General features: G+C 43.5%; 1 protein-coding gene across 8 annotated transcripts in view; it reads right to left on the bottom strand.

The window, feature by feature from the left end:
- Positions 1-2,133: 2,133 nt before the first annotated feature.
- The window catches only part of ARHGAP6 (Rho GTPase activating protein 6), a 510,549-nt gene continuing 494,398 nt past the window's right edge, over positions 2,134-18,284 (bottom strand). For 7 of the 8 annotated variants that reach the window (XM_043895571.1, XM_043895574.1, XM_043895579.1 and 4 more), the window contains exons 11-13: positions 9,524-9,795; positions 7,416-7,496; positions 2,134-4,144 (exon numbers count right to left, since the gene is read on the bottom strand). In XM_043895571.1, the coding sequence (XP_043751506.1) occupies positions 3,444-4,144; positions 7,416-7,496; positions 9,524-9,795 (1,054 nt within the window). In that variant the 3' untranslated portion in view covers positions 2,134-3,443. The remainder of the gene's footprint in view (positions 4,145-7,415; positions 7,497-9,523; positions 9,796-18,284) is intronic. The other variant, XM_043895572.1, reaches the window with a different exon arrangement.

The following is an 18,284-nucleotide window of genomic DNA, read 5'->3' as shown; positions in this document are numbered from 1 at the left end:
GGGACCGCAGGCCACACCAGGCCAGGGGTCCGAACTTCCAGAGACCAGTGTCTGGACCTCCACACCTTCACGAAGTCATCCTATGCCAAAGAATTCCAAGCTTTATCGGAATTTTCCTTTGTTTTTGATTTTTTTTTCTCAAGAACATTTGCTGCTGATTTAGTCTTGTTTTAAAATTCTGTCCGGTCGAGATGTTGACTTGTTTTCATCTCAGTGTGACTCTTACTCAGTCATTTCTTTTCTTCTCGGTTCTGGTGCCTCCTGCAGTTTGCTTATCAGAGCGATGTACACATGGGCCTGGACGGGGACCTGGTATCTCCTTCGATTTGATCCCAGTGCTGTTTGTCTGCCGAGCAGATGTGTATTAAAATGTGCATAAGAAAAAGAAGCAAGCTGGGCTTATTTAGAAATTTCTTCAATTTGCACAAACTCCATTGGTAGAAGAGATTTTTTTTTTTTCTATGAAAACCCACAACACACGTATGTTAATAGCCACTTAGATCAAGACAAATTCCTGTTTGGCCATTTGGGTCCTATCATTGTGCTTCATTGCCAGACACATAAAAATGGTGATTCAGTATTCAAAGATGCAAGACATTTGTGTCACCAGGTAGCTTTCTTCTTGACTGTAGGATCTCTTTGCTCCTAGGAATGAGTGACCTCTACAGCCTTTTAAATAGCTTTGTCCAACTTGAAAGAGTTTATTATTTTTTTTCTTGTCAGGTATTCTATCACTTACAAGGTGTTAGAAGCGACTCCAACTTTGACTTGGGTCTTTGTGCCTTGTGTGTGTGTGTTTTAGAACAGCTATTTTCAATGTGATAAAGGCATCTAAGAAACAAGCTTTCACTCACTGAGTTAACAATATGGCCACTGGCCTAAACCATCTAAAGAGAGAGGAAGAGTGAATATTGTTCATTACATGGACATACATGGGCATATATCAGCACAACACACACACATACACACACGCACACACAATTGCATTACATAAAAATATTCTGAGCCATGTTTTCTGGACTATTCTAGATCTGACCATTAATAGATAAACATACTTTACCTTTTAAGACACAGACATCTACCTCAGGGCCATCTGATCTGGCAGTTTTAAAAAAATAGGACTGTTAGGGCAAAAACTTGGCAGTGGGGGGCGGGGCAGTCCCATGTATCAGGTAGTTGAGTCCAAAAAGGAGAAAGAGAACTAGCCAGACGGGGGTTAAATTCAAAGCCAAGAAAATACAGCATCAACAGGAGGACGAGGGGAGGTGGCATGGGAAAGCAACCTGTGATCTACAATCAGGCAGCATCTGCTCTGGGTCTTGTTTGCAACTCTGGGCTGTGTGGGGGCAGCCAGAAAGAGCCAGAGGCCAGCAGGCAAATCCTTCCCACATTCCTGCCAGTGGTAGAAGTGCTGGACCCAAGGGCAGAGCCCGAAGACACCTATCACTGCCCGCCCCCCGGGCCCCAGTTAAGAAATGTCAGACAGCATTTCTAGACTTCATCATTCCAACCCTGAAACAGAAGGAGCATCCAAGGCCTGTAGTGTAGATATAACATACAAGGATTGTGTTGGGAAACACTTGTCCACCACGTGGGAAACCACCCGAGTTCCCATCTACTTCCTCATCAACAACTGAGTTTCAAATGGATGACAATCAACCTTCACTTGCAACAAATATCAGTTTCACTGGGTTATGTCTCCAAGCCACCTAGGACTTTTTATTAGCTCTTTAGCTGTATGTGGATCGGAGAAGGCAATGGCACCCCACTCTAGTACTCTTGCCTGGAAAATCCCATGGACAGAGGAGCCTGGTAGGCTGCGGTCCATGGGGTCGCTAAGAGTTGGACACGACTGAGCGACTTCACCTTCACTTTTCACTTTCATGCATTGGAGAAGGAAATGGCAACCCACTCCAGTGTTCTTGCCTGGAGAATCCCAGGGACAGGGGAGCCTGGTGGGCTGCCGTCTATGGGGTCACACAGAGTCGGACACGACTGAAGTGACTTAGCAGCAGCAGCTGTATGTGGATAGTACTGCCGCTATTCATTACATTTGGACTTGTAGATAGGGAAGTGTGTATGTGGAATGGTGTGTGGGTTCATTCATGAGATTTAATGCCATTGAACAAAGCCTTTGCTTTAACTTTTTATTCATTATGGCACAAGTAAGAACTTGAAGAAACACCACTGAAAATGTCATCGCCAATATGAAAATTAAGAGTAGCATGTTTTATAAAAAAAAAAAATCTTTTTCTATGATACACATTCCCTTATGAAGTGAAAAAAAAATCTCATAAAATACAGAAGCAAATTGCCACCTGCTGGTCAAAAATTGCTTTGCAGTTGAAAAACTTCAAATTTACTGCTGAAGTATGGTAGGAACATTTTACATTACACAGAAAATTACCAAAGAAAACATTTCCTCAGCCTTTGGCACAGAGTAAATACAGAGCTCTGTTTTTTTCCAAATATGATTTACTTCACAAAGCACTGCATATAATTTGGTTAATACTGATGATGGGGCAAAAGGAAAAACCATGTTCTGTAATTTGAATACTCTCTTTTCACTCAAACACTTAATAGTTGGATTCCAGTTTATAGTTTTGAAAAATACATAGAAATCGTACATTATAAATATATATTATATATGGTCTATATAAAGTTGAATTTGACCTAAAATGGGAAGGACAAGTTCTTAATTATTCTTTCTTTGTCAGGCACGGCCTTTCTCTTGTTTCATTAACTGAATTCTTTCTAAACAGATTCTAAAAATATATTCCATAATGTATCAAATTTAATATTTTCCTTAAAACATATTCAATATGAAAAAGCATTCAGTGACTACATTCTTTTTGTATCTCACTACTATATAAAAATATGGCTTCTCATATTCTGTTCTATTTTGCTTTGTTAGTGTTATTCTTAGGCATTGAAAGAAGGGCTGTCCCCAGTTAAAAGCTATGGCAAAAGCACAGAAACCCGCTTGTGCATATTCTAGAACATTCTATAGAATCTCATTACTTAGAATAAGTGACTAAAAAATGTGTTCCTTCTGTTTTCTGTGAATATAACATATAGGATTATCATACATAATCTGTTACAGAATATACAGGAGTCAAAACTGAAGACACATAAATACAATTAAGCTATACCAAAGCGAGAATTTTATCTTATACAGAGCCAATGTGAATAGCTTTTAGATCGGACGTTAGCATACATTTTTGTTTTATTCTGAAGGCTGGCTATGCAATAGAATCTTATTATAAAGGGTTAGGGTCCTAGGGTGCTCTAACTTTAAGTGAACTGACTTTTCTCGTGTTTATTTTTTTTTTTTTAAGTGTAAAAGAAGAAAAACAAGTAAGTGCCCAATTGTCCAACACCCACTTTTTCCCCTACTGAGTGGAAGAAGGCTGTTTGGGAGGTGAGGGGTGAGCGTGGGGGGCTCAGACCAGCGTTTCCGGGAGGGCATCGGGGTTGTCGGTGGACAGGAGCTCCCAGATCTGCCATCGCTCCCTCTGCCAGTCGAGCCAGTTGGGTTCCCCCAAGGTCTTACTGTTCTGATCACCGGCGGGACTGGGGTAGGCGCTGCTCGCTTTCTGCTGGGCGGCCTGGTGCCCTCGCTGCGGCTCGACTGTTTGACTTCCCTCCTGCGAAGCTGTTCCGGAGCCTTCTTCCAGCCTCCGCGGCCTCCACAGCGGTGGCTCTGCGGCTTGGTGGGCCGGGGATGCTACGGTTGACTTTCCTGGACCAGGATAAGGAGGAGGAGGCCGCTTGTCGTGCCTGGTACCCTCTGCAGGTCTCTGGGGCAGAGGCTTGGCTCTCCTCTGCGGCCAGGCCCCCTCCGGCTCGCTCTCGGAGAGGTCCTCGGCGCTGCTCAGAGTCCAGCTCGGCTCCGGCCTCGGCCTCGGGGTGGGCTGCCCGCCGCCCTGGATGTGGGGCGTGCTGCAGACGCGGGCCACCGGGGCGTGCGCCCTCGCCTCGGCCGCCGGGCTCGTGGTCTGAGTCCTCTGAATAGCCTGCGCACTGCTGTCCAGTTCTGTGGGGCTCCCCTGCCACCGGGGCCAATTGGGGGACAGGTTCCCTTGAGACAGGGAGCAGGGCCCCGGGCGGAGGGAGCTGCTTTCAAAAATGTCGCCGTAGGAACCTGGGAGCCAGAGAGAAGGACGAGAAATGCAATTGGTTTGTAGCCTCCCTCTTGGGGTGCCTTGCCAGTTGCAAAAAAAAATTTTTAAAGCACAGGACACGCTTAGCTGTGACTGACTACAGTAGAAAACTTCCTTGTAAGAGACCTGACCAAGAGACCTTGATTATCGACACGATTCATGTGACAGCTCCAAAGACAGATGCCTGAACTCGGGCAGCTTCACTGTCAAATGAGACTAAAGAGTCCTGTGCCTTCATTTCTGCCTTTGGAAAGCCCCTCTCTGCCATGCTTATGGAAACTTTTCTGAACCTAGAAGGTAAAAGGAACGTTCTCTTCCTGTTCAGTGCAACTTGCAATCCCGAGGAGACATACATTATAGTGTTTCCATGTTTCTCTTGTGTCAATCAAAGCCATAGGAATAAATGAATTGAATCGAAAATGCCCCATTTAGTGCCAGAAGCTAAAGGCCTCAGCCCCTGTGTATATTCTACCCCTACCACTTTGGGGGAGACTGGCTCCTTATTCACCCATCATCCCCTTTCTTTCCTGGATGATATTTGCCAGCCTCCCTTGCAGTTAGGACGGCCACATAGATAAGGTCTGGCTAACAAATGTGGAGAGGTGAGATGGAAGCCATTTCTAGGCCTGGTCTAGTAGGAAAAACACCAAATGCACTCCTAGTTGTCTGGACTTGCTCTCTTCCCTCAACTTCTAGCCCACGATGGAGCAACCATGGAAGACTCTGAGGCCTCTGAGGATGGGGGAGCCACTGGCTAGATGGAACTTGAACTGAGCCCCTGCATGACTGGAACAGAGTAATCCCACCCCTCAGTACCCTGCACAATCCACATTGGACTGGGTAGTGAGGATAAATCAACCTGTGAAAGGTTAAGCCACTGACATTTAGGAGATGTTTGTAACCTTCCCTAACTGATACAACTTTCTTCAGGAAATTGAAAGGAGAGCAAAACTGTGTTTCACAAGCAAATGAGGAGTTCCTGGGGTGTATGTCCCTAGGCTGCCTGTCTCCTGTTGATTTGCACTATCCTCTCATTTCTTAAAAAGTAAGCAGGGAGATCATTTTGGGGGGAGAGGGGCATATAAGCATTTACACAGGGACAGATCAGACTTGAACTAGCAGAAGGAAAACAGAGCAGGATATTTTGGAATAATTTATCCTTGGGGAAAAAGACAGTAAAGCAGTTCATGGGATAAGGTGAGATGTACTTAAATAATGAATCAATACTCAAATACTCAAACTGGAGTAGAGGCCATTAAAATAAAAATGCACCATGCTTTAAAAATGTAATATGGGAGGTATTACAAAACAATGAAAAAGGGAATACACACACACACATACACACAGGGAAACAATAAAACAATTCACACACTTCATATTATATGCCCTCCTCCAGGAGATCTTCCCAACCCAGGGATCGAACCCAGGTCTCCCATGTTGCGGGAGGATTCTTTATCATCTGAGCCACCAGGGAAGCCCTCATATTATATATTAACATATATTCCAGATGGATTAAAGAATTAACGGTTAAAATAATGAAATATTGTGACAGAGAAAAGTGTATAGATGACTAATTCGCCAATGCTTAAGTAAAAGTTAAGATGAATTTTGTGAAAGAATTCACACACAAGAGATAGAATTACTCATGTAAAACTTTAAAAAATGTTCAGATATGCAAAAAGGGAGAAAATGCAAGGAATATCAGTGGCAAACAATGTGGTCAAAGGGTTAATGCCTTTATTATAAGAAAAGTTTATAAGAATCAATTTTAAAAACACTAGCATACATAAATAGCCAATGACATAAGGATAATCTGTGGGTGAAATTCAGCTGATTAATAGAAAAATTGAAAAATACTGGTGAGAAATACAGGCAAATGATAATAAGAAATACAATTTTGTTTTTTAAAGAAACCCAAATGCAAAGCCAGTGATTTGCAATACCAATGAGATTAAAGTGACATGGACAATACCGTGAAATGGCGCTGCTACTATGGCTTATGGAACACAAGCTACTGTATCCTCTATGGAATGTGAAGTGACTTTACCTCTGAATTCTTGGATAGGTTCATTATATTTTGACGCACTTTCTTATTCTGTTTTTTTTTTTTTTTTTGGCTGCATCACAAAGCTTGCAGGATCTTATATCCCCAACCAGAGATGGAACCCAGGTCCCCAGAAGTGGAAGCACGGAGCCCTAACTACTGGACCACCAAGGAATTTTCCTATTTTCTGACCTTTCTATTTCAGATTTATAACTGGCTTTCTAAAATTTTGTGAACGTTTTTTACAATTTAAAATACAAAATCCAAAAAGTACATAAAAGAGGTCCCTGACATTAGCTTATTGCAACATCACTAAAAAAATGGAAACAACTCAGTGGTCCCAACACTGGGCTATAAACTATGAATATGCATCCAAAATACTACATAGCCCTTAACAATAATGGAAAATAACTGGAGAATGAAAGGTAGACAAATCATATAAAGGTACACAGTCAGAATGATTATAACTATCTTTAAAAACTCTTGCAAATGAAATGAAATAAAGTCAAAGATTGATGTACTTTGGTGGAAAGGTATAGCTTTATCTCCTTTCCCCCTATTTCCAGCTGGGAAATGGGATATTTCCTGTTATATCAGTAAACAAGGATGTCACAGCCCTCAGTGACTGCAGCCCTCCAATGTGAGCCACCCTGAAGAAACTCAGGAAAAAAAAAGAATACCTGTCACCTAGAAGCCATCAGGTGGTGGCCACTTCCTGCAGCCACTCCCTGTGGTGAGCCCTGAGGAAGCTCAGGACATGAAAATACAGGATACTGGCCCCAGGTAGCTGAGGTACAGATCAAAGGAATGATTTCAGTGGCCCCAGGCTCTTGCATCTTCCCAGACAGGGAAAAGTGCTAAATTCCTTAACTTGAGATATCTGGTTTCCTTTAATTAACAATAATCTGTTGACACTCAGACTACCTACCCTTTGTTACAAACATCTATATAACCTGGCTCCTTCCCTTGCCTCCTCAGAGCAGTTCTCTCACACTACTCCAAGTCTCCCCAGCTTGGAGTCCTAAAAATTCCCCCCAAATAAAATATAACACTCAACTTTTAGGTTGTGAATATTCTCCCTAAGTCGACACAGCATTTTTCAAATAATATCTGAGAAGCATGTAATATGATGATAGTAAGGTGAAAAGCAAAGAAAATTAAGAAAAGAAAAGTAAGTGCAATGTTTGTTTTAAAATATAATCCTTTACCTGTCATTCCTGGGTCTTTGGATCCACTTTTTAATGTTGAATGCCAAGTTCCCCAGATATTGAAAGCCTCCTCTGCCATATCTAGGAAGAAGTGTGTAAAAAAAAAAAAAAGGTATGTAACTCAAAATGAAAACTGAAGATTAAAAACAAATCAATCAATATTTTTATGACACCTCTTCTACTCAAAGTACTATATTCGAGATTGTGATGAATACAAGACAGAATATGATGCAGACCTGCCTTTTAAGAGGCCTATTCCATTTGGGGTTCACGAAAAGGCTCTTTCTCTGTGATGGCTGTGGTTGACAGAGTAAGTTATGATCCCCAGAATCTGTGAAGATGTTACAGTGAAAAGAGTCTTGCAGGTGTGCCTAAGTTCTGGATTTTGGAATGAGGAGATGATCCTGGATTATCTGTGTGAGCCGAGTGTAATCACAAAGGTCTTTATAAGAGAAGCAAGATAGAAGATGCTATGTTTCTGGCTTTAAAGATGGAGGAAAGGGCCATGAACCAAGGAATGCAGGCAGCCTCAGAAGCTGGAAAAGGCAAGGAAACAGATTGTTCCCTAAAGTCTCCAGAAGGAACACAGCCCTGTGGACCCATTTTAGATTTCTGACGTCCAGAACTGTATGATAATAAATTTTTGTGTTGTTTTAAATCACTAAGTTTGTGTTCACTTGTTATGGCAGCCCTAGGAAATGAGTAGAATTGTCATGGGCTACAACAGCTCCAACCGCATCAACATAGAGACAGAGGAACAATGGTTATAGTTCGTTTATCTTGCCTAGGGAATACTCCTCTGCGGCATCAGCAGACTCACAGTCCTGCATGTGTTTATTCATACACTCCCCCTAATCTGTCTGTAAATATTTACAGACTAAGGTTCTATCTTAGGTGTTCCCACCATCTCATTTAATTCTTACTACAATCCTGAAACCTAAGAGCTTCCCAGGTGGCTCACTGGTAAGGAGCCCACCTGTCAATGCAGGAGACATGGGTTCAATCCCTGGGTCAGGAAGATTCCCTGGAGAAGGAAATGACAACCCACTCCAGTACTCTTGCCTGGAAAATTCCATGGACAGAGGAGCCTGGCGGGCTACAGTCTGTGAGGTCACAAAGAGTCAGACACGACTTAGCATCTAAACAAACTAATTTGGCAATGTGATGATAATGACTATTTCTAGAAGCAAATGTCTACCAGTGCTTCCCTGTGTTCATGGGTACATATGCATTCATTCTCTCATTTAATCCTGAAGAGATGTCCCTGAGTCCATTTCACGGATGAGGCAAGTACTTTCACATTTTAAAAAGAAATTTTATGCCTGATAGAAACACCAACTACTGTGTTCACTGTAAATTAAAAGAAATTTTGAAACAAATACTTGTAAAATAAAAATAAAGCTGCTATGATTAAACACACCAAAAAAAATAAGGAGCTCTTTCAGAGGGACTCTTCAGATAAAACTATATATTTGTGATACAGCAGCAAGAATTTGTACTGTGTCTTCCAATGATCAGTTAAAAAGTATCCTGTGAGTCCTGACCCTGAGGAATTGTTCTGTGGAGGGGGAGTACAAATCGACCATTCAGTGGTCAAATCCATTTGAGAAAACCATCCCCTCCCTCCCACTGTGGAAATTCATGGTGCCTGCTAGCAGTGTAAAGGTTTTTGGTTAACTCAGCCTTTCCCAAATGTATTTGACCATGGAAATCTTCTTTTGCCTAAAAGTCTTCATTGGCATGGAGACTTATTTGGAGCATGCCTGCTCATTATATAGTGAGTTCAGCTTGTTCTCTGTATAAAAGTAACAGCAATGGTGGGGTGCCATCTTAGACTAAAAGATATGTACCCAAGCCCACAGGCCAGGAGCCAGCAAGTTCCTCGGATGCTGGAGGGGAGAATCAGCTGGGACTGTCTGGGGCTCACCCAGCTGGAGACAGCTTCCCACCTAGCTGGGTGTGCAGGAACTCGGACCCAGGATCAGTGTTTGGCAGGTCCTCAGTAAATGCTCATTGAATTAGGGAAACATGAAACAAGGAAGGGTTGGAGACCAGGTCCAAAGCACCCACACCAGGCCACATGCAATCAGAGGGACTGGATGAATTACCTTTGCCAAGCTTTGGTCCAGGAGAACTCTCCCTCGACTTCGAGGAGGGCAAGAGGCCCACCCGGCGCACACACGGCTCCGGCCCTTTGTAAAGCTTCTCTGAGCCCCCCGGCACTGCATCTTCTTGCATAGCCAGCAGGGAACGCTCAGACAGCACAGGGGAGTTGTTGTCATAAGGGGAGAGGTCTCCGCTGGAGGCCTTGTTGGAGTCTGTGGACGAGTGCCTTCCTCCCATGGAAAAGGAGACTTCCGACCTCAGCATGTCAGGGCTTCTGGCACAAGGAGACAATTACAGGTGCGTGAGTGTGTTAGCAATGAGAGACCAGATTCAAACCAGCGGACAGGTTTACAAATGACGGCAGGAGAATGTGTGGACACAGGGGCTGAAACAAAAAAGAGTTTCTGAGCAAGGTTCCAAGACTCCTATGTCAATCAGGTGAAAGCGTTTCTATGAAATGACCAGCAGATGGCAGCAAAACCCAACAGATGTCACAGGAAACGGCAGGGCGAAGTGATGAAACCCTTTCTTCAAGGTGCATCGCTGAAATGCCTGTTGGATAAATCCCTATTTCCATTTAAAAATTCAAATCTGATGCTCACTATCTGTTAAATAGGGAAAACTGGAGATAACTCTTTAACTTTCCTCAATATCCTGAATTAAAAGTAATTCAGACAAAACTATGATTGAAACGTTACATGCAGTTTATGGACACCTTTTCTCCTTTCACCCAAATACTAATGTAAATCAATCCATCCTTCCTGACAACGATGATGATGATGGTGGTGGTGGGAATAACTGTTTTATGGATAAAATGGTGGCTAAAAAGATAAACATATGACCGTCACTGGAATCCATAGTATTTAAATACACCTGAAAGGATTCTACAAGGCACCAGTGCTTTTATAAATTGATGTAAAGCGTACTTATGAGCACATCCATTAAGTTTTATATGAGCATGAGTTGTCACAGCAACACAAATAATGGTGAAAATGTGAGCTGAACAGGAAAACAAGAACATCAGGAATATGACAAGAGTGTTTGAAGTCTTACCTGGGAACATCTGTATTTTCTACTTTCCTCAAAACAGTGGCCCTGACAACATCTTAAAGGGAAATGATCACAGTTGATTAAAAGTTCCCAAACCTGCTTCTGCCGCCCCCCACCCCTCACCCCACTTCACTTCTCTTGCCTTTACTTTCTTTTGGATTCATTTTTCAAGACAAATCCTTGGTGATCTTATAGAAGGTAACCCCATGCCTGAGCAAGCCCTTCCTAATCTAAGGGTTCTGTGTATGCAGGAGGAGAAAGGATGCTGTCAGGGGGTCCGACTTCACTGGGGGCTCGGGCAGGGCTTACTGCCAGGGGAAGACAACTCAGCTGTGACATGCTTTCCCTGTCACCGAGGCAGTTAGGGCCCCAAGCACTTTCTGCTGAGGGAATTTCTTACCCACATGGAATAAACAGTCCTTTCCTTGCCCCCTCTTTAAACCAATGACTGATGACCTTATGGGAAAGAGCCAGAGGACAACCACGAGGATGGTTTTCCAGAAACTTTAGGCTTCCAGTGAATGAAGGAAAAATAAAAGGAACTTACTACTTCCGCTGGAAAAGTGGAGGAAAAAAACGATTTAACTGCCATCATTTAATTAAAGGGTAAAGTTTCCCTGATTCTACAGAGGGAACACAGGACAAAACAAACGGACCCTTGTCTGTCATCATGGGGTTTGACTCTCATTGAGGACACTCCACTGTGAGAATGAGCAAATACAAATGTGTTGAACTGGTAGCCACACAGAGCTTAGCTCAGAATCTGGGTTCTACATTCCGACCAGGGCTAGACATCAAATTGCCGGGCTAATTTCAGTTGTTTTCCCCTGTTTATTTGACATTTTTCCATTCATTAATGAAAGTGTCTTATGTCTACTCGGCAAGAATAAGTCACAGTGTTATTTCGATAAGAGTGGGCACATAAAACCTGCTTTTATGAGCTGTTTTAAAGAGAGTCTAGTCAATTCCTTTGCCAAATTAAACTAACTATCAGGGCCACAGATGCTTTTGGGCTCCCTTACAATAGGAAGAGAGTTTTGGAAAGGCCATATTGTAGCTCATGGAGACCACAATGGTTTGGTCTCATATTTTGCTCATCTGTCTTACAAAACATACAGAAGAGAATATATAGTGCAAAACATTGTAAGTTGCAGATTCAGTCAACAGTTATGTGCATCAGGAAAAACCCCCATGAAAGAAATTTCTTGAACATCTCAACTACTAGGGACAGTACTTCTGACATGGCAGTGTCCCCATCATCTGGGAAATGCATCGCTGGTTGGAAATGCGAATTCGCAGGCTGCCCTTTGGATCTCCTGATGGGACTGGCGATCACAAGCAGGGCCCAGGGCCAAATGAACCTGCGGGGCCCCACAGTGAGAATAATGACTAGAATTTCAAGATGGTGACAGCAGATCATTAAGCCAAATGGGTGCTGCTTCTGAGGGCTGAAATGGAACCTCTGGGGGCAGGGCTTTAAAAGCCCTCCAGGTAATTTTGATACTTGGGGGAAGTCAGATACCAAACCTGAGATACCAAGCCTATCTGCCCTCTCTCACCCCATAGATGTGCCCGTGGGCTATGGGTCTCCTTGGACACAAGTCAGCAGAGAGATCACAGATAATGGTCACAGCCTCAGCCCCGGCTGGCAGTGGGGGCAATGGGGTGGTTCTGACCTCAAGCTGGCAGGGCTACAGCGGATTATAGGAGAGAGCGCACCCATCGCAGCCAGCTCCAGCCTGCAGGAGCCAGATCGCTGAATGCCATCTGGTTATGGATCAGAACATGATAAGGGGAGGGGGGTGGGCAGGAGGGGCCAAGCTGCCTTTCTCTGCTCTTCGGTGTCATTCTCCAAGTCAAGCCATCGAGGTCACCACAGCTGCAGCCCCCATCAGGGAGAAACTGGAGAAGGAGGCCAGAGCCAATCCCTGGGGGTGGAGGCGAAAGCGGCAGACACAGCCCATGAGCCTCCTCAGGGGGGCTGGGTCACCCCCGGGAACATGGGCAGGTGGGGGATCCCTCTTTCCCCAGCCAGTGTACTTAGCCATGGAAGCTGATGCAGGTTGAGTGCACATGGCAAACAGCTTGGGGTAGACTCTTGTGTGAAGCAACCCCTTGGCCTGGCAGAAGCACATAAGTTGATGTTCATATAGAATTCATTGTGTGGCAGCAACTGGATGAAGTTACTGTTAACAACTCTGATCACATGTCGAGGAAGGACCGAAAAAAATGAGGGGATGGTGACGTTACATGGGGTCGAGACTCTGAAAATGTATTTGATAAATACTGTTTAAAATCATGGGCTTCCCTGATAGCTTAGCTGGTAAAGAATACGCCTGCAAGGCAGGAGACCCCGGTTTGATTCCTGGGTCAGGAAGATTTGCTGGAGAACGGATAGGCTACCCACTCCAGTATTCTTAGGCTTCCCTGTGGCTCAGCTGGTAAAGAATCTGCCTGCAATGCAGCAGGCCTGGGTTTGATCCCTGGGATGGGAAGTTACCCTGGAGAAGGGAAAGGCTACCCCCTCCAGTACTCTGGCCTGGAGAATTCCCTGGACTGTATAGTTTAAAATTATTCAAAATCAATAGTAAAATGCCTTATTTTATGCTTACAGTTGGTGGCTCTTTCGTATGTTTAAAGTGTTTCCTATTTATCATTTTAATTTCTCAGCAGAGGTCAGTAAGGTGGTGGTCAAATTTGCCTAAGAACCCACGCCCAAGAGTTGTCTTTCCATATGTGTGCATGTGTGCTCAGTCATATCCGACTCTCTTGAGACCCCATGGTCTATAGCCCACGAGGCTCCTCTGTCCATGGAATTTTCCAGGCAAGAATACTGGAGTGGGTTGCCATTTCCTCTTCCAGGGGATCTGTCCAATCCATGGATCAAACCTGCGTCTCCTGCACTGGCCGCAGATTCTTTACCACTGGGTCACCTGGGAAGCCTTGTCTTTCCACACAAGAGCCCACCAATTAATGAAATAAAACGATGATATTTACTCCTCAGAAATCTCACTATAATATTGGCAGTTCAGAGTTTTCAAAAATTGTAGTGTCACTCCATTGCTTTATCATTAAATCAACTGGAAACAAATCGAGGACCTTCCCTGTGAGTATCTTTGAACAAAATGAGACAAGCTGTCACTGATGTCGTCTCTAAGATTTGCCTCTAAGATGATTCACCTCTCGGAAGACAGTTTAGTGCTCCAAGTAAAGGGCTAAAATATTCATGTGTTTATTTATATAAAATATTTACTCTAAGCAGTGAGAAATCGTTGAGAGGCACATGGCGTTCTGTCTCTCTAGGTGTCGGAATTTCATGGACTGAGGTGGGGAATGCTGAGTGGATACACTGCCAGTTGACATGGGTTTGCCTCCATGACTGGAGAGCTTTCCCATGAGCCCTGAAAGCCTCGGGACCATCCACAGCATGCATGGCCAGTCTGGCCAACCAAACAAGCATGAGATGGACACGGAGAGCGAATTGCTTTCTCACCCTTAGCTGGTCCTTCCAGGTCAGGGTGTAAACACGCTGGCAGGGTACTGTGGGCAGGCCTGCACTGCAGCCGGAGGCACAGAACTCGTTCTGTGGATAGACGGAAAACTCCGGTTCAATCACCGGAAAGTGGCCAGCCTGGCCCCTGGCTGAGCGACCCCAGTGAGAAACATCCTTGGGGATTTCAAACTTGCTTTGGTTTCATGCTTGGCTTAGCCGTGAACTGATAAACCTCCGTCTGTTGGAACTCAAAGCACATAACCATCGTTGACACTGTTAATTGTAATGGGAAAGGAATCCACTGCCACAGTCACTCTGGGTTTATGGAAGATTTTCACATTCATCATGTTCACTTCGGCAAAACATCCCTTATGCAGAATCCTAGGGACAAAGGCAGCCCACTCCAAAGAGAAGCTGACATGGATCCACACTCCCACCAGGAGATAAACCTGGACATTAGAACTTGCCCAGGTCTTCTAAAATTTTTGTTGCTATTTTGTCCATTGTAGATCTTTGGCGATAACCTTGATTTTTTAAAATTGCTACATTTAATTGTTGTTCATTCTGATGACTGTTTTAGCACACCCTTAAAACTTGCACCTCACTTTCCTCATCCTAGTCCCAGCCCTGCTCTGTTCTGTTGCAAATGCCTGTGTTTATCACACCTTGTCTTCTTTGATTCTGTTCTCATCCCCTATTTCCTTACATCCCTAAATCAAGGGGGGGCGGGGTCTATTCTAAGTATCTTTGAAAAAAAAAAGAGCATATAATTCCAATAAATATACCAGACAAGCAATTAAAAAACTAGAAGTTTTGCCTTTTTAGTAATATAAATCTCTTCTAATCTCCTCTTGGCATTCCATTTTGGTTGAAGCCAAAAATGTAAGTAGACAAGCACAAGGAGAAGTAATGAATCCTCCTTTCACTCCCCTAGTTCTGTTGTCACATACAGAAGAGGAAACAACTCAAATGGAAACATGAAATTCCCAAATATTACTAAATGTTTCATCTTTCAAAACAGAATTATGATGAGTATGTTCTTGTTCTTGGTTTGACACTCTTTTGAAAACTTACTTGTCCACTCCAAATAAAATCTTATGCAGTTTCCACGTGGGGCACGGGAACCTAAAACCTTATTTAGGTATGTGAATTGATGGCACAGAACAGAAGCTTCAGGAAATAAATCAGAGTCGGAAGAAAATAATGAGGGAGCGTGTGCATATCACTGCACTTACGGAGTTCATTTTAGAAGCTACTGTTGCTTTCCACTCTGTGGTCTTCCTGAAAATCCTTTCCATTCTTACCTTTTATAGCCCTTGTAGCTGAGTTTTCACTAAATAAAATCTTCAGAACAAGAATTCTGTCCATTTCCATTGCGCCACAGCTTATCCAGGTTCTCCACCTCATGACCTGCAGACGGAACCGCTTCCTGTCCCTTTCAAATTCTACCTGGCCTGATGCGATCAGGTCATCTTCCCAACTTCGGTGCCTTTCATCCTCACCCCTCTGTCTATTCCAGAACCATGCCATCCATCATTCCAATGCCAGTTAGATCAGGTGGGCTTTGCCTTTTCATATAGTGCCACAACTTGACACGGATGGGTTCTCTCGTGCCATAATGCCTTGATAAGTTGCTGTCTCATGGACAGCAAGGCAGAATCTAGTGACATCCCACTTAAAACTACTTACAACTACTTACCAACTCCTACTTTGATAAGTAGTTATAAATGAAAAGAATGATGAAATGCCAAGCAATGTGATAATGATCATTAACAAATACTAAGCATTTATTTAAAGCCAAATACTGTTCTAATACAGCCAAATAACTATAAAGTTAGTACGACTTTTTCCTCTTTTTTTTTGGTTGCATGGCATAAGAGATCTTAGTTCCCTGACCAGGGATCGGACCTGCACCCCCCTGTATTGTAAGTGTGGAGTTTTAACCACTGGACTGCCAGGGAAGTCCTCATCCCAGTATGACTTTTTATTTCTAGTTTACAGATGAGGAAACTGAGACACAGAGAGAAATTGATTTACCCAAGACAGCACAGCTAACTAGTAGTGGAAATGGGATCTGGACTCAGGCAATCTGGCTCTGAATTCAAACCTCATAACCAGCGAGTTGTATCATACAAGTGTGTGCTATTGATGGGTAATTGGCATGCCAGTGTTGCCAGCACTGGGGTACTGCAATTTGTCACCACTGTAATCTATCATGACCACGATCTCTCATCACTCTAATTCTTCACCACTGCTTCTTGGTTTAGGCACCACCGCTAAGCCTGCCATTTAAGGGCTTCTGCCCTCTGTGCTGGCCAGCTTTTTTTACCGTGTCCCCAGCCAGCTGACATATTTACTTTTATGACCAGGCCCTGGTTCAAGCTCCCCAAACATCCAGGCCTATTGACAACCTCTCCAGCCCTACAAAGTTCCCTTCAAATCCTTGCTCTTCTCAGAAGCTATCCATGAGAGAGCAGGAAACATTTCTTTCTCTCCTCCAAAGTTCATGTGGATTTATGGTCTGGAGCACTGGTCGCCTTCTCTGTCAACACAGAGCCCCCTTTGGAATGTAACAAATCACCTAACCTCAACTCTCTGGATGACAGGAAATATGTAGTATCTACAGGGGCAGCTCTCAGTTGGCAGTTCTTAGCCTGGCCACTTGGGAGAGAATCACATGGGAGCTTTGAAAATCCCGGTGTCCAGACTGCACCCCAGAATAAATGAATCCGAATCTCTAGGGGGGGCACCCGGATGGAGTTCAGGTTCAGGCACTTCAGGTTCCCTGGGTTATCCGAATGGGGAGACAAGGCTGAGAACCAGGGGCCCAGCACATACCATTTGTCCCTTGGAGGCCTACTTCAACAAACTTGCAAGCTCTTAAAGATGTGAGCTTTTATAAATAGGATGGATAAACAAGGTCCTACTGTAGAGCACAGGGAACTATACTCAGTATCTTGTGATAAACCATGTTGGAAAAGAATCTAAAAAATGAATGTATATATATGTAAATACATATATATGTACATATGTGTGTGTGTACAACAGAATCACTTTGTGGTATGGCAGAAATTAACACAATGTTGTAAATCAATGATACTTCAATAAAAAAAAATTGAAAAAAAATTGCCTTGAGATTTTAAGCTTTTGCTCCTCAAAGTGTGGACCATGGCCCAGTCACATCAGAGTACCATCTGAGGGTCTGTTAAAAATGCAGTTTCTCAGGCTCCCTCCCCAGACATACTGATTCAGAGAGTCTTTTAACAAGAACTCCTGGTGATCCAGATGCACAGTGAAGTGGAGAAGCGTGCTTTAAAGCCTGCAGAGACTATCTACAGCTCGAGGGTTAGGACTGTCAAGCCTCAAACGACCATTAAAAATCCATATTTATTTGTTAACGTATGTGTTTTCATTTCCTGGCAGCATTATCACCCTTCTGAGCTGCTGTGTGACCTGTATCCAGAGAGAGAAACCAAACACTCACTTCTCCTCCTTACTTAGCCAGTCTTCTCCCAAAGATTTCTGTTCCATGGCGCTCATCTCTGACATCTTCAATGCTCCTGTGAGCTCACCTCCCTTTCCTTGAAGCCCTGTCACTCACCTAACATCTTGGAATGGGGTCAGCTTGCAATTCTTGTTCCTATGGGGACAGGCAACAGAAGAGGCTAAACCACTCTACAGCTTGGGATGGGCTTAATATGATTCCTCCTTTTCCTAAGAGTAGAGAAAGAAAGGCCCATTTATTGGCATTTATCTGCAAAGAGTGTACTTGAAAACCACACAGAAATAACTTCTGTCACCTATTCTTCAACGTATAATATTCATGTACTTTTAAATGCCAAGTAAAAGCAAGAAATTCGGCAAGTCAAAAATCAGTGTTTTTTTTTTTAGGTGTGTGTTTTCTAGCTTTCCCACAGAGAAGTGGTTTAAAGGCAACTTAACAGGGGATTCACTGAGAGAAGGCCACAATGTCTGTTCTCTTGCACAGGGGAAGGAAATAAGTAAGTTCCTTTAAATTCTGGTGGCACAAGATCTACTGTGAAGAAAAGCCCTGTGTTAGTTTAAATTGGAATCTACACCTTGATGATAGCTAGGTATCTCGGGAAATTTTAAGAAAGCCTAATTCTCTGATATGAAAAGCAAGACCATGAAATGCTAGCCCATGTATATCATTTGAATTAATTTTTATTCTCTCCTTGCTCTTAGGGCTTGAATCTAGG

This window comes from Cervus elaphus, chromosome X (genome assembly GCF_910594005.1).
Source record: "Cervus elaphus chromosome X, mCerEla1.1, whole genome shotgun sequence".
NCBI lineage: Eukaryota > Metazoa > Chordata > Mammalia > Artiodactyla > Cervidae > Cervus > Cervus elaphus.
The sequence above is the reverse complement of the archived record's forward strand: the minus strand, read 5'-3'. Positions and strand labels throughout refer to the sequence as shown.